Source organism: Coenobita brevimanus, chromosome 110, assembly GCF_032717465.1.
Source record: "Coenobita brevimanus isolate Jiangsu-jjx chromosome 110, ASM3271746v2, whole genome shotgun sequence".
Classification (NCBI taxonomy): Eukaryota; Metazoa; Arthropoda; class Malacostraca; order Decapoda; family Coenobitidae; genus Coenobita; species Coenobita brevimanus.
The window spans coordinates 873557-887500 of record NC_137063.1 but is presented as its reverse complement, the minus strand read 5'-3'; the positions used below and the strand labels follow the sequence as shown (position 1 = coordinate 887500).

General features: G+C 43.4%; 1 protein-coding gene across 1 annotated transcript in view; it reads left to right on the top strand.

The window, feature by feature from the left end:
- LOC145417350 (uncharacterized) overlaps positions 1–13679 on the top strand; it is a 57066-nt gene extending 43387 nt beyond the window's left edge. The window contains exons 2-7 of the mRNA XM_080286027.1: positions 4299–4507; positions 7261–7396; positions 10101–10234; positions 11395–11626; positions 12332–12464; positions 13572–13679. Coding sequence (XP_080142153.1) covers positions 4299–4507; positions 7261–7396; positions 10101–10234; positions 11395–11626; positions 12332–12399 — 779 coding nt within the window. The 3' untranslated portion in view covers positions 12400–12464; positions 13572–13679. The remainder of the gene's footprint in view (positions 1–4298; positions 4508–7260; positions 7397–10100; positions 10235–11394; positions 11627–12331; positions 12465–13571) is intronic.
- Positions 13680–13944: the final 265 nt, after the last annotated feature.

Below are 13944 nucleotides of genomic sequence, written 5' to 3'. Positions count from 1 at the left end.
TTTCCTTTCACTACAAGAGGTTTCCCTAAAGATGAGACAAAATCGTCTGAAGTAAAAAGAATATAATGAAAATACATCATCGGAAGAAAGGGTAACTGAGGAGATTAAAGATGCACTGCACGATCCCAGACACAAAGTAGTCTCGTGGTAGTTTGTACTGTCGGGGACAAAAATTCGTCCAATAATATTTCACCACTTCTGCTTCCCGCTCTCCTCTGTTGGTTCTTATTCCTAAGCTGAGAGAGGGTTTGCGTGTTTCCCTGCCTAATGTTCCACCTCTGCTGCTTCTCACTTCCCACTTGTGGCTACTATTCCTAATCTGAGAGAGGCTTGGTGTGTTCCTTTGCCCCTGAGTGATGGTCTTTGCTATGAAGTGTCAGAGAGCAAAGTAACATACATGACGAGTGTGAAATGGACACAGAGGAATGGCAGACGAATTTTCATACCTGCGTTTACTTCAAGTTTCCTTTTCCTTGTTGGTGGAGGAAGACAGGTGAGTATGGTTAATTATATCACTCTCCCCAGCTTCAGAAACTCGGACCGATCAGACTGCTGGACAAAATTAGTTTCCTTTTGTCTCCACTTATCCTCTGTGTGGTGTTCTAGGGAAAGAATGAGACTTAGCAAAAAGGTAATTGTCCTCCGTAACAACTCTCTTATAAATGATCGAAATTAACATAACCCTTTACTTCTGCTTTATTAAATGTCGAAGAGGAAGAGAAATTAAATCAGACACATACAGAGGTTAGGGTTAGAATGGTGAAGGATAGGGACCCCTTCGTGTAGCGACATCAATATAACGGGCGGTGGCGTTGGCCTGTTAAGCAAACGTCCCTCATCTCCCTCCCTATCCCCCGAAAGGAGGATAGTGGGCTGCAGGAGAAGGATAGTTTTAGCCTGCAGTCCACTGAGTTCACATTCAGGTTATCCTGGGGTTATAACTGCTACTGTTACAAACCTTATAATGAAGAGGGTTAAGAGAGAGAGAGAGAGAGAGAGAGAGACACACACACACACACACACACACACACACACACACACACACACACACACACAAAGTAGTAGAGGGGGAGAAATTAATCTTTGTAACGAAAAGATAAAAAAGAAAGAAGACAAGGAAATTTCTGGATGTGAAACAGAGGGAATTTTAGAGGAGCAGAGGAATGAAAAATAACATTGCAATTTGGCGGGAAGTGAATGAAAAGAAAGGAGAGGAAATTAAGGGAAATGAGTTGAGAGAATTGTAAAGGAATGAGACGCGCTGGAGAGAGAGAGAGAGAGAGAGAGAGAGAGTGCAAAGAGGATTAGGAGAGAGAGTCAAATGCTAAAATGGCACAAACTATACCATTAGCTAATCCTCCATCTTATCTATTTTTATCTATCTATCTGTCTATCTATCTATCTCTCTATTTGTATTTATCTAAATCTAGTTACTGCATATATATCTCTGTCTATCTATCACTCTGGCTGCCTATCTGTTCTTTGAGGCGGGAAAAAACAGTTGAACAATTAGACAATCTATTTTTCTGTATACCTCTCTCTCTCTCAAACACACACACACACACACACACACACACACACACACACACTCCCTGATAAAATAACAGATAATCTCTTCACAGCAATAACCCTTCCTGTTTTATTCTTTCTACGTATGGACGATTTTACTCAAGTTGGTAAAAATCTCTTGTACCGGAGGGGTTTATTAAGACTATAACCCCCTCCAGTCAGAAAAACATCTACGAGGTTGAAAAAATCGTCTGAAATGAGCCAGGAAATTCAAGAAAGCGTCCTCAGCCTGAAAGGTATAAAAACACTTCATTAAGGAAGGTAAACGGAAAATGACTCATAAAAACATTTCCTCAGCCCCTTCACCACCATCATCATCATCACCATCATCATCACCACCACCACCACCACCACCACCACCACCACCACCACCACCACCACCACCACCATCATAATCATCATCAACATCATAATCATAATCATCATCATCATCATCAGTCATCACCATCATCATCATCATCACCACCACCACCACCATCATCACCGTCATCATCATCATCACCGTCATCATCATCATCATCATCATCACCACCCCCACCACCACCACCACCATCACCACCATCATCATCACCACCACCACCATCATCACCACCACCACCACCACCACCACCACCACCACCACCTTCATCATGATCATCATCATCATCATCACCCCCACCACCACCACCACCATCACCACCATCATCATCATCATCTTAATTTCTCCATAACTGAGTGAAAAAAAAGCACCTAAGGAAAGGCAGTGTGGATGTAGAGAATAAGTGGACATCATCATCATCATCATCATCACTATCATCATCATCATCCCACACCACTGCTCCTGTAATCCAGTCTAATCCTTCCCTAACAGGCCCATCCGTATTGCTAATTGCTCTCTACGCTATTCACACCTCGGTATATTGTTCTGGAGAGAGAGAGAGAGAGAGAGATTTGACTCAGTCCTGTTATATTTCCCACTCCACAAAGCATATTAATATTGCATGGTCGTGATAGGAATGAAAGACGTAGTAATAAGCGGCCATAGCTGAAAACTTGGAGTATGTTCGAGCAAGCCATCTTTTAATGCTGCAAGTACTTTAGCCTTCCACTTATATATGTAGGTCCTCTGTAGCTTTAATAATTTCCCTGATTACCAAGGTTTTGCGCTGAATATGACTCGTTTTGGCTTTTCAAATAATATAGTGTCGAAGCCTGAGAAATGGCCCGTATCTGGCGGCCGAGTAGGTAGGTGGATGTATCTATGTAAAATTCTGGAGTGCTTTGTTGTCATGTCACTCAGCCTAAAATACGATGGTTCCAATTTACTGCTGTCTTCATTAGCCTGTTGATCAAATGTCGTGGCTAGGATATGTTTTTGATTATGTATGTATCCATTTATTTAGTTATTTTTTATTTATTATTATCACCATCAGCTGCCTTCCCTCGTAAAGACATCTTGGACCGTATTTCCGTCTTCATCTCTTGATAGCATAATGATGTCTTTTTATATTTGATTTTGTTTATTCGAAATCAGGCTGCCCACTCTCTATCCCACATCACTATCATGCATATGCCTCGTCCTCAGTCTTCCTCTCCTCTCTCTTCCTCCACCTCACTCGGACATTCTCCTTGTCAGTCTCTCAATCTCCATCGCTCCATGAGGTCGAATCATCTCAGAGTACTTCTTCTAACACTTTCCATCGCATCCACATCAGCTCCACAACGCTTCAGAAATTCCTCATTTGTCTATCAGTCTCTCCACGAAACTCCACAAACTCCTCTCAGATTACTCATTTCCACTCCTCTCACTTCTGACTTGTGTCGTTCCAGCAAACTCCCAATTTCAGCTAAACATGATTATATTAAGTTTAGCATAGACTTTATACCTTTCCATCCTTCTATACAATACTCCTATCCTACCTAATTTTCAACCTCCGCCTCTGCAACACTCGCATTTCCTTTTGCTCTCCACTCCAGTACTCCCATCCTTCCCAATCCTGCTTCCCATTTTCCTTATAACACTCCTATCTTTCCTACCTTCTCTCCTTCCTCTCCATCTCTGCAGCGCTCCCATCCTTCCTATCCATCTCCAGCACAACTATCCTTGCTACTGTTCAACCTGCCTCTCCTCCTTCTCTGCAAGACTCCCATCCGCTCCCTCTCCTCTGCAACACTGCCACCCTATCCCACCTTCTCTGCAACACCCCACCTAACATCACATTTTTCTCCCTCAGCGGCCCATTCATAAGCCAGCTCTTCTCCATGTCGCCCACAGGCAGGAGGGAGGTGGTGGGGCTCCTTCACAGAGCAAGGAGTCGGGAGTGGGGTTGCTGTGTTTTGGCAGTGTGTGGTGTGGCGGTGTGTGGTGCGGCAGTGTGGAGTTTAACAGTGCGTGTTGTGCCAGTGTAAGGTGTGGTGTTGTGAGGTATGGTGTGATAGTGTGTAGTGCAATTGTATGAAATGTGTTAGTGTGTGTAGTATGTAACGGGGCAGTGTATGGTTTGGCTGTGTGGTGTGACACTGTGTAATGTGTCAGTGTGTCGTGTGGCGGTGTGTCGCGTGAGAGTGCTTAGTGTGGTAGTGCTTGGTGTGCCCGTGTGAGGTGTATTGTGTGAGGTGTGGTAGTGCGTGGTGTGCTAGTGTGTTTGGTAAGGCAGTATGAGGAGCATGGCACTGTATGGCACTGCATTGTGTGGAGTGTGGCACTGTGAGGTACACCCTATTCCTAAACCCGTATGTCTCGTCCACAGGCAGCGAGGGACTGCGTGTGAGGGAGGTGGTGGTGCCCCCTCACAAGATCAAGGGGTCGGGAGTGGAGCTGCAGTGTCTCTACGAATTGGACCAGAAAGAGCAGCTCTACTCCGTCAAGTGGTATAAGGGCATCAGGGAGTTCTTCAGATACGTCCCAGCAGACACCCCGCCCATACAGGTCTTCGAGGTCTCAGGCGTCAATGTGGATGTGAGTGTGTGACTAATTCATGAGGACTATAAGTCGTTCACCTTAACCTGGCGAAGATTTTCATCCTTTTGGATCTTATTTCACGTAGGTCAGTGACAGAATCAGATAATGCTAAGGCTCAGCATCCTTTCCATTGCTATTGCTCGTGAGGAAGTCCCTATTTAATTATTATTTCGTTAAAGCCCAGCAATCAAGACGGAGTCATTACAGTTTTAAACCAAGTTAAAATGGACAGAGCATAGTGGTCATGGGGATTGCTGCTGTCGTCTCCCATGGCTTATCTGAACTGGAACGCAGTGGACTCCAGGCAACATTAACCCTTCTTTTCTAGTCCACCATCCTCTTTGTGTGTGATGAAGACGAAGATGAGAAACGTGTGTAAGTGGGTCACCAGGTTTTGTCAATGCCACCGCGTGAAGGCGTTCCACTCCTGATCCGTTACTTAGAAAGAGGGTTCATTTCGTAACGATGACCTCGGTTTCTTTTGCTCATGATGTGGTTAGTATATGATTTAGTTAGTTAGAATATTGAAGTGTGTTATGTGTAAAGTAATTTGCTTGGAAAGAGGTGTTACATCTACACTCAGAAAATGACCCATAATGACAGTGTAAAATGAATAGGGACGGAGAATGGCAGGTCAGATCTTCCTGTTTCTCTACAGTCTGGATATGATCGTCTTGTCAGCCTCTGTCTACCTCTCTGTCTGTCTGCCAATTTATAAATAAATAAAATAAATCTGCCTTGCTTGCCTCTCCCTAACTCTACTGACTCTCCAACAATCCTCGAATTTACCTCTAAAATATGGAACTCTTTCTCTGTTTACGAGTGATCCCATCTGAGCTAAACACCATTGTCTGAAGGTGGTAAGGGTAAAAGAATAATACTAACTGAGATTATCTTAGCGAAGGAAATTAAACTGATACTCTAGCTCACTGTAAATGCCTCTGACCTCGTGATTACGTCGATTCTTCCAGTATCTGATTATAATTATTTTGAGTTTGGAAGAAAATAATTTAAAAGATGTAATTGTGTAAAGGAATTAAAGGAATACTGTACACCAGGAACACACACACACACACACACACACACACACACACACACACACACACACACACACACCAACCCAAGTCACAACCTAGCCTCACCAACTTTTAACAACTTGGGACAAACTCGTCACTCCAACAATTAAGAAACAATCTGGCGCTGACTTCTCACCCCCCCTCCCCAGGCTCTCTCTCTCTCTCTCTCTCTCTCTCTCTCTCTCTCTCTCTCTCTCTCTCTCTCTCTCTCTCTCTCTCTCGCTTTCAGTCCAGTTCAGTACAGTATCTCCTTCACTTCAACTAACCCCTTGAGCACGATGATTTCCTGTTCTCGCCACTGGTTAGCATATCCCACTAGCATCTGCAAAAACCAGAGTTCGGTTCTCGGACAGACCAGACTGTTGGACAAAGTATGCTTCTCCCTTCGTCCATGTTCACTTTACTGTAAAACTGTGGACCTGTTAATTTCGACGGTGTCCAAGGTGAAGACTGACACTTAGAAAAACTGACCTTCTTCCTCAGTTTCCCTTGTTTCCTATATGTTTTAATTCCTTCTGCTCTCTATTTTGGTTTTTCATACTATCTCCAGGGGATTTAGTTCAGCTTATAAGACACATTTCGAACTGGCGGGGTTAGATGTAGCCTCAGAAAAAAAAAAAAAGTTTGAGCTGAGAAAAATCGTCTGAAAATAGCAAGAACGACTGATGATTTGGATGTAAATTTTAGTACTGTAGGTCGGTAGGGAAATTTGAGACTTAGCAAATAATTGGTTTGTTTTGTTAATGTTCCTTATACTGTTGAAAACCTTTAGTCTGAGCTTTCGTCTCTCTTCCTTCTTTTCGCACAGGTAGTCATCCTCCTCCTCTCACCCTTTTCAGCAACTCCCTCGCCTTCCCCTTCACCTCATGCTTCACCTGCTCCTTCCCCTTACTATCTCTGCACCTCATCTCGCTCTCTAAACTCCCTGCCCTCTCTCATTGCCACTTCTGCACCATCCTCTTTTCTCACGCCTTCCCCTCACCGTACCTGCACTCCACTGATAATTCTTCGCTCATCCTCGGGGTTCCTTCGCATTATTTTTCTATTTTCTATCCACTGCATGATGCCGCTTCCCTTCCAAGGTGGCTCCGACGAAAGAACTTCCAGGAGTTTCTGTCCCTTCAAAGTAAAGACCACCTTCCCAAGACAAATAACATTCCTTTGCATACTTCTGCATCTCTTCTACGCCTAGTTTTCGCTTTTTCTCCATCTTACACACACACACACACACACACACACACACATGTACTTAAATATACGCGTCTGTCCATCTGTCTGTTCGTTCACGCTGGATAGACCAACACTTGTAAACCAATTTTGAAGATTCAGAAGTTAGATTTATCCTCTTCATCTGACAGTATACCCTCGCCTTAGTATAGCCCACTCGTATACCCCACTCGTATACCCTAAGATCACAGGAACTGAAAATAGGTGGTGCCCAACCAGGTGGGAATTCCCCCTGTGACGTCATAAATACGTCATAAATACGTCACCATTAGTCAGCCATTTTACCTGCCTCTCCATGCTCCGAAGTCCCACGTATATGTCCCTTTTCTTTTTTTAACTCTCTCTCTCTCTCTCTCTCTCTCTCTCTCTCTCTCTCTCTCTCTCTCTCTCTCTCTCTCTCTCTCTCTCTCTCTCTCTCTCTCTCACCTGCCTCTTTCTTCCGCCCAGGTTGACAAGAGTAACAGTCGTCGTGTGCTACTGAGGGAGGTGAGCCTAAGGACCTCGGGCAAGTACAAGTGCGAGGTGTCTGCCGAGGCCCCTTCCTTCCACACAGACTCAGGCACCGGAGAGCTGCTGGTTGTGCGTGAGTATACACACACACACACACACACACACACACACACACACAAATGATTCTTTCGTATTCTGAATAATATCGTTTGGTAGAAGCAAAACTGAGAATCATAAAAAGAGGTGGACGGAACAGAGAGAATTTATACTCAGTAGCAGACTTAAGGCTTGGATGGAAATACAAGGTTATGAATATATTTAGAGAGAGAGAGAAAGAGAGAGAGAGAGAGAGAGCTCTTCCCCTCCTGTCCATGTGGCAATATCCCGTCATTTCTTTCATCACTCCCACAATATATATATAACATGATGAAAAAAAATATAGCGCTGGCTAGGTAATATATAAGGGAAGAGAGAGAGAGAGAGAGAGAGAGAGAGAGAGATGCCTATTTTTGTGTACTCTATTTTTTATTTATTTATTTTTTTATATAACCTTCATTAACCCCATGAAAGTAATTACGTATTTTTGCTTTTTATTTTTATGCTATCTCGAAGCTAATTCCTTTCAGGGCCAGATTTATTGAACTAGAGGGTTCAGTTTTGACTTTATTAACATCTCCCTTAAATACAGCTTTACTTAGAGTAGCTATTGAAAAGAAAACGATGATGATGATGATGATGATGATGATAAGGATGATGATGATAATGATGGTGTTGTGGTGGTGCTGCTCCTGCTAATATCGATGATGGTGATGATGAAGATGATGATTTTGATGATGATGATGATGGTGATGATGATGATGATGATTTTGATAATGATGATGACGATGATTTTGATGATGATTGTGATGATTATGATGATTTTAATGATTTTGATGATGATTGTGATGATTATGATGATTTTAATGATGATAGTGATGATGATGATGATTTTGATGATGGTGATGATGATGACGATGATTTTGATGATGATGGTGATGATGATCACGGTGATTTGGAAAGAAATTATGAGGAGGAGGAAGCTGATGACAGTGAATGTGACAGAAATTATGATGATGGTAAGAATGATGGTGATTCTGCTACTCCTGATAGTTATAATAATAGTGATGACAATGATGATGATAGCCATATGTCTGTGCAGCTAACGGCATTAAGCGTAACAGCCTGCGTAAATGGGTGTAAAAGTGACGCCAAGCATTGTTTATCTTTACACGTGCTGCCCCCTACACCCTCCCCCCTGGCCATGTATTTCTCTAAACGCGCGAAAATGTTGCTCTCGTATATTTATGCATGCACATTTCTCCCCCTGCCAGAGATGCAGCACTAATGTTTATTTTCTATTTAATCCCACGGATATATATGAACATTTACTACAACCTAACTATATGAATCGTCTAAATGTTTAAGATTTTTGATGTTCATGTATTACTCTGATTCCGTCTATCCATCTATCGCCAAACACCTTAATCCCATAAGGGATGGCCACAAACAAATCGCCTCCATATCCCCATGTCCCCCGCAATTTCGCTGCCCTTCCCCCAGCTCTCATATACCACCATTTTTACTCTAGAATATATGTTTTTTATGCTTACACATTTCTCTTCCTTGACAGAGATCCAGAACCAATTTTTCCCTCCTGTATCCCACATAAATATAGAAGCCTTTTATATAACAAGCTCAAAATAATAATAATCTAAATAAACCAGAATTTTTGGTGATTATCCGATGTAATCTCAGGTCAGTATATAAATCTTTAATATTAATACAGCCAGCATGAAATAACGATCTTCCATATTAGATTTTTAGTGTTTTTCTATTTATTCCAAAGTAAATATATAAATTTTAATACATCCAGAGTAAAATTATAATCTAAAGGTATATGATAATTATAGGTAGTTTATTTATTGGACTGTGACATCAATTTAACATTAAAACGCAATGAGGTCTAAATCAGGTGTATAAATCCTTCTAGTTCAAATTTCCCATTTTGCATTTTTTTCTGCTAACGTCAAAAAATATTACCTTGTTGAGGAGAAACTTTGGGGGGAAAATATATGACAATTGACGCTTTGCCTGCATGTAAAATAATTTCTGTTTCTTTTCAGCGTAACAGATTGAATTTCACCCCATCTTTATACTCCCAGTACCCCAGTATCTTCAAGAGTAATCCCACAGACACACCAGATCTTACCCCTAACATTCTAACTTTCTCCCAGACTTTCTAACTTTGTCCCCAGGAATAGCCTCACGCATCCTTGGGACTCTAAACATCCTTACACTCCCCCATATCCTTAAGAGTGACATCACACATCCCCAGAACAGATCCCTTATATCCTTACACTCCCCCAGACCTTTCGGAGAGACAGTAATATTCTTTCCTCCCAGATATAATAGAGTGACCCAGATATCCTCACAACCTCTGACCTCGCAGAAAGGGATCCTACTATCTTAAAATCCTCAGATATATCTCCAATAGTGACTTTAAAATCACCATTCCCCAGACATCATATTCCCCATTCATGTTACATCGCTCATATATCCTCGTGAGTAACCCCTGATATCCACAAATACCCACATATTCTCAAACTATTTCAAACATCCTTACACCTCCCGGACTAACCCCAAATATCTTAACCGCCCTTACATCCCAGAACTAACCCCAGGCATCTTTATCTTCCTTACACCCCCAGGACTCACCCCAGACATCATTATCTCCCCAGGACTCACCCCAGACATCATTACCTCCCCAGGACTCACTCCAGACATCTTTACTTTCCCAGACATCCCTGAGAGTGACCCTGACATCATCGGCGCCAGACCGAGGTACTACGTGGGTGATCCGGTACAAGTCAACTGCACATCGTCTCCTTCCAAGCCTGCAGCTGCCCTCATGTGGCATATCAACGAGGAACAGGTGTGGTGGGATATCCTGGTGTGGTGTGGTGGTGTGGTGTGATGTGGAGGGGTGTGGAATGGTGATAGGGTAGTGTGGTGTGATGTAGGGGTGTGGTGGGTGGGATGGTATATGGTTTGGTGCACTGGAGTTTGGTGTTCGAGTGCTGTAGGGTGGGTCCAGCAGTCCTCTTGTGGCATATCAACAAGGGAAGGTAGGTAGGTGGTGGGGTGGGGTGATGTGGTAGAGTGCGGTGTGGGTGGCGTGCGTGATGCTGTATTAAGGGATGGAGTAAGTGTGTTGTATTGAATGATGTGGTGGAGTGTTTGTTGGGTGTAGTTGTGTGGTGTGGTGGGGTGATATAGGGTGATAAGCTATGACGTGCGATAGACTGGGGCGGTAGTAGTGCGTATGTGTGTGGCATGGTGAGGGGAGTGGGGTAGTGTGGAGGGATATGGTGGAAATGGTAACAATTGCGTACGGTGTAGGAAGGTGAGTGGTAGTGGTATGGTTGGTGGGTGTAGTGTGGAGGGGTATGATGTGGTATGATTTGGGGCCACTTAATATAGTGCTCAGCCTGGCCACTACACCCTGAGCTGGTAATTCTCACTATTTCCTTTGACATAACCCACAACGTTTGATAATTTTAATCTGCGGATCAAGAGAGACATCCCCACGAAAACTCATCACGATCCTCCCATTTAGTTCCCTGTAACCCGGTGGCCAGACAAACACACCCACTGGTAAAGACACAATCTGAGGTAATAAAAGTACGAGAATGGCCGCTCCGAGTTAGAGTGAGAGGAAGAGGTAGACAGAGAACCAGACAGAGAGAGGAAGTTCTTAAAGTCGCTGGCCTGTGATTGAAACTGGCTGGTTCCCAGTAGGTCAGAGTGAAGAAAGTTAAGAGAAGGCTTTGTCCTCCACTGTGCAGCGTTGGTCGAGTGTCTCTTAGCAGCGTATTCTAGTCAGTTAAGGAGACAGAACTTCTTCCTGACTGACTTATTCCTATATCTTGTACATTTTTCTTTCTCGTGAATTATGTATGCAGTCAATGTCGATAGTAGCAAGATATAAATAGCGAAAGCCAAAACTGGTAAAAAATTATTCACACAGCTTGCCTCAATGACTCATGCAGACTGGTGTTGTGAATTCAAACCTTTATCTTCTCATTCTTTCAGGCGGACAGCACTGCCCTGATTGACTATGCCCCCGTGCCCACCCCTGAGGGCCTGGAGACCTCCATTCTGGGCCTCCATTTCCGCGCAGACGTGGGGCACCTGCAGAGCGGCCACCTCAAGCTGCGCTGCACCGCCACCATCGCCGCAGTCTACTACCGAGAGAAAACCATCTTCACACAGGCCAGGCTCAAGGGCCCAGTTCAAAGGCCGGAGAGTCACAGCATCTTCGCGGGTGAGTCGGGGTAAAGAGGAATTTGGAGTTAAGACTTTGGCCAAATTCCATACTGATCTCACAAAATGCTATACAGAATTTAGAGCTTTGAGTATAGTGCAGGGGCGTGATGGCGTTTTCATACACATTAAACGAGTGTGGAGTCTCCCATTTTATAAGCAGGAATATGAAGTGTGTTCGTGTGTGCCATGTTAACTTACGCCTGGATGTAAAGGATATTAACTCCTTGTGCGAGAGAGATGGACAGGACCACGTAGACTGGAAAGGGTGGAGGTGCCTATGAACTGTATTTTGGCTAACAAAACCTCCAGACGCCTGAGAATTTCACCTGGTTATTGTACGCTAAGAAGAATAACATCACCGTCCACCCAGAACATATAATGATGTTGATGTTTGGTATGCGGTGCAGAACTGACCCCCTAACATCACCACCTGTCCAGATGTTCGACTAATATTACTGTTTAGTCGGTATGGAGGACCGACGCTTTTTTAGTACAGATACGATGTTCGTGAGGCAGCATATTATCACTACCTGCCCAGATATTATACTGATGTGGTCAAATGATATACCAGTGTGAATACCTGGCATGTGTGGTTGCAGGTATATTGCGAGTGGAGTTGTGGAAGAGAGACATCCTTGTATGTGAAGCTTCCTACCTTGACCACACGCCGGAATGTTTATATTGATGTTAACGTTTGGCGCAGGTGCAACGAGTGTGTCAGCGTTGAGGAGCGGCGTTGTTGTGAGCGTGGTGGTGGCACTCCTGAGGTAGCCCCCTCCCCTCCATCCCTCGTACCCCCACCACTACCTCACCTGGCTCTACCCCTCCATGGCGAGGTGAGGCGACCACGGTAAAACACTTCACCTTATCACTTCGGATGTGGTATATCGTTGTTCAGAGTTCATACTAATTATTCTGTAGGTCAAAATAAGGACAGTATGGAATACGAAATGTTATTATGACATCGTAAAGACTATCAATATATTATCAAAGACAAAATTTATCGTTGAACACTCCACTATCGTAAGCGACTATTACGAGTCAGCAAAAGGCTGAGGATATTATGAAAGAAATTATAAGACCGTCTCACAAGAAGCGAAATAGAATGCATCAGTATCATGTCACTCAAAAGTTTATGAGGATGTGAGTGTGTGCGGTTGAATCCAGTCTCCACTGCATTTTGGATGATGAGTTTCAGGCCACGGGGCAACGCACATACGAACACTTCTGTCGTGTGCGTGTTCGTGTGTGGACGTCCCGTCGATATAAACAGACTTGCGATCCAGACAGGGGTGGAGGTCAGACTGATTCACACTCACATAGGCTCCCATGAACTTTTAAGAGGGACAGGATACTAATGAGTTCTCTTTCGTTTCGTGTGAGACAGTGAAAATGCATTGCCTATGTTTACTGACAGTTTTAGTCGTCATAAACCATCCATATATATATATATATATATATATATATATATATATATATATATATATATATATATATATATATATATATATATATGTATGTAAAATATATACTTCCGAGTATAGTAGGCCATATGTTTGGGAATTTCAGTTTAAAATGTTGATTTTTAAAATCACTGTATATATACATGTGTCAGAATTCACTGAGCACTATATAAAACAGAAACCTTCCTTGGTCAACTGGCACTTACATCGTATTTAAAGGCCGTATCATTAACAGTGATTCTGCAAGATGTAAGTGAGTCTATATTTTAACTGCTATTTCTGGAAAACTGTAATTATTAGGTGTAATCGACCTCCATCATTCATTGCAAAGTGAGGTCAGCAACGTTACAAATAATTCATATTATTTGTATCATCATCACATCCTTCAGAAACTATCGACAAAAACTGGGGGCTTGTCCACGCCTCGAGAACTCATTTTTGCTAACACGGCCGACCTCTCACTGGCTTTATCTTTTGCAGGTGTGCTTTGCTGTCTTGGAACTGTGTCTCCTGCTGCTGCTCTGCCCGGTTCGTCTCGTTCTGCCTCGCCCCACCCGGTTCATCTCGCCTCGCTACACCCCCCCCACACTCGGCCCCTCTCCGTCCAAGCCTGGCTCCTCCTCGCTGCATTTATTGTTTGATATGTCCTCGTCTAGTAATGTTGCCAAACGCTCTTTCCCCCTTGTATCCGGCGACGTCTTTCATTGGTTATTCTTGCTGCTTCCGGACGATTTTATTCATCTTAGGAACATGCCCCACTTTTGAAGGGAAAATGAAACTGTATCTGACCACTCCATTTCCAAAAGCCACTCCTAAGCTGAGTAAAATTATCTATTAGTAACAAAGACACCGC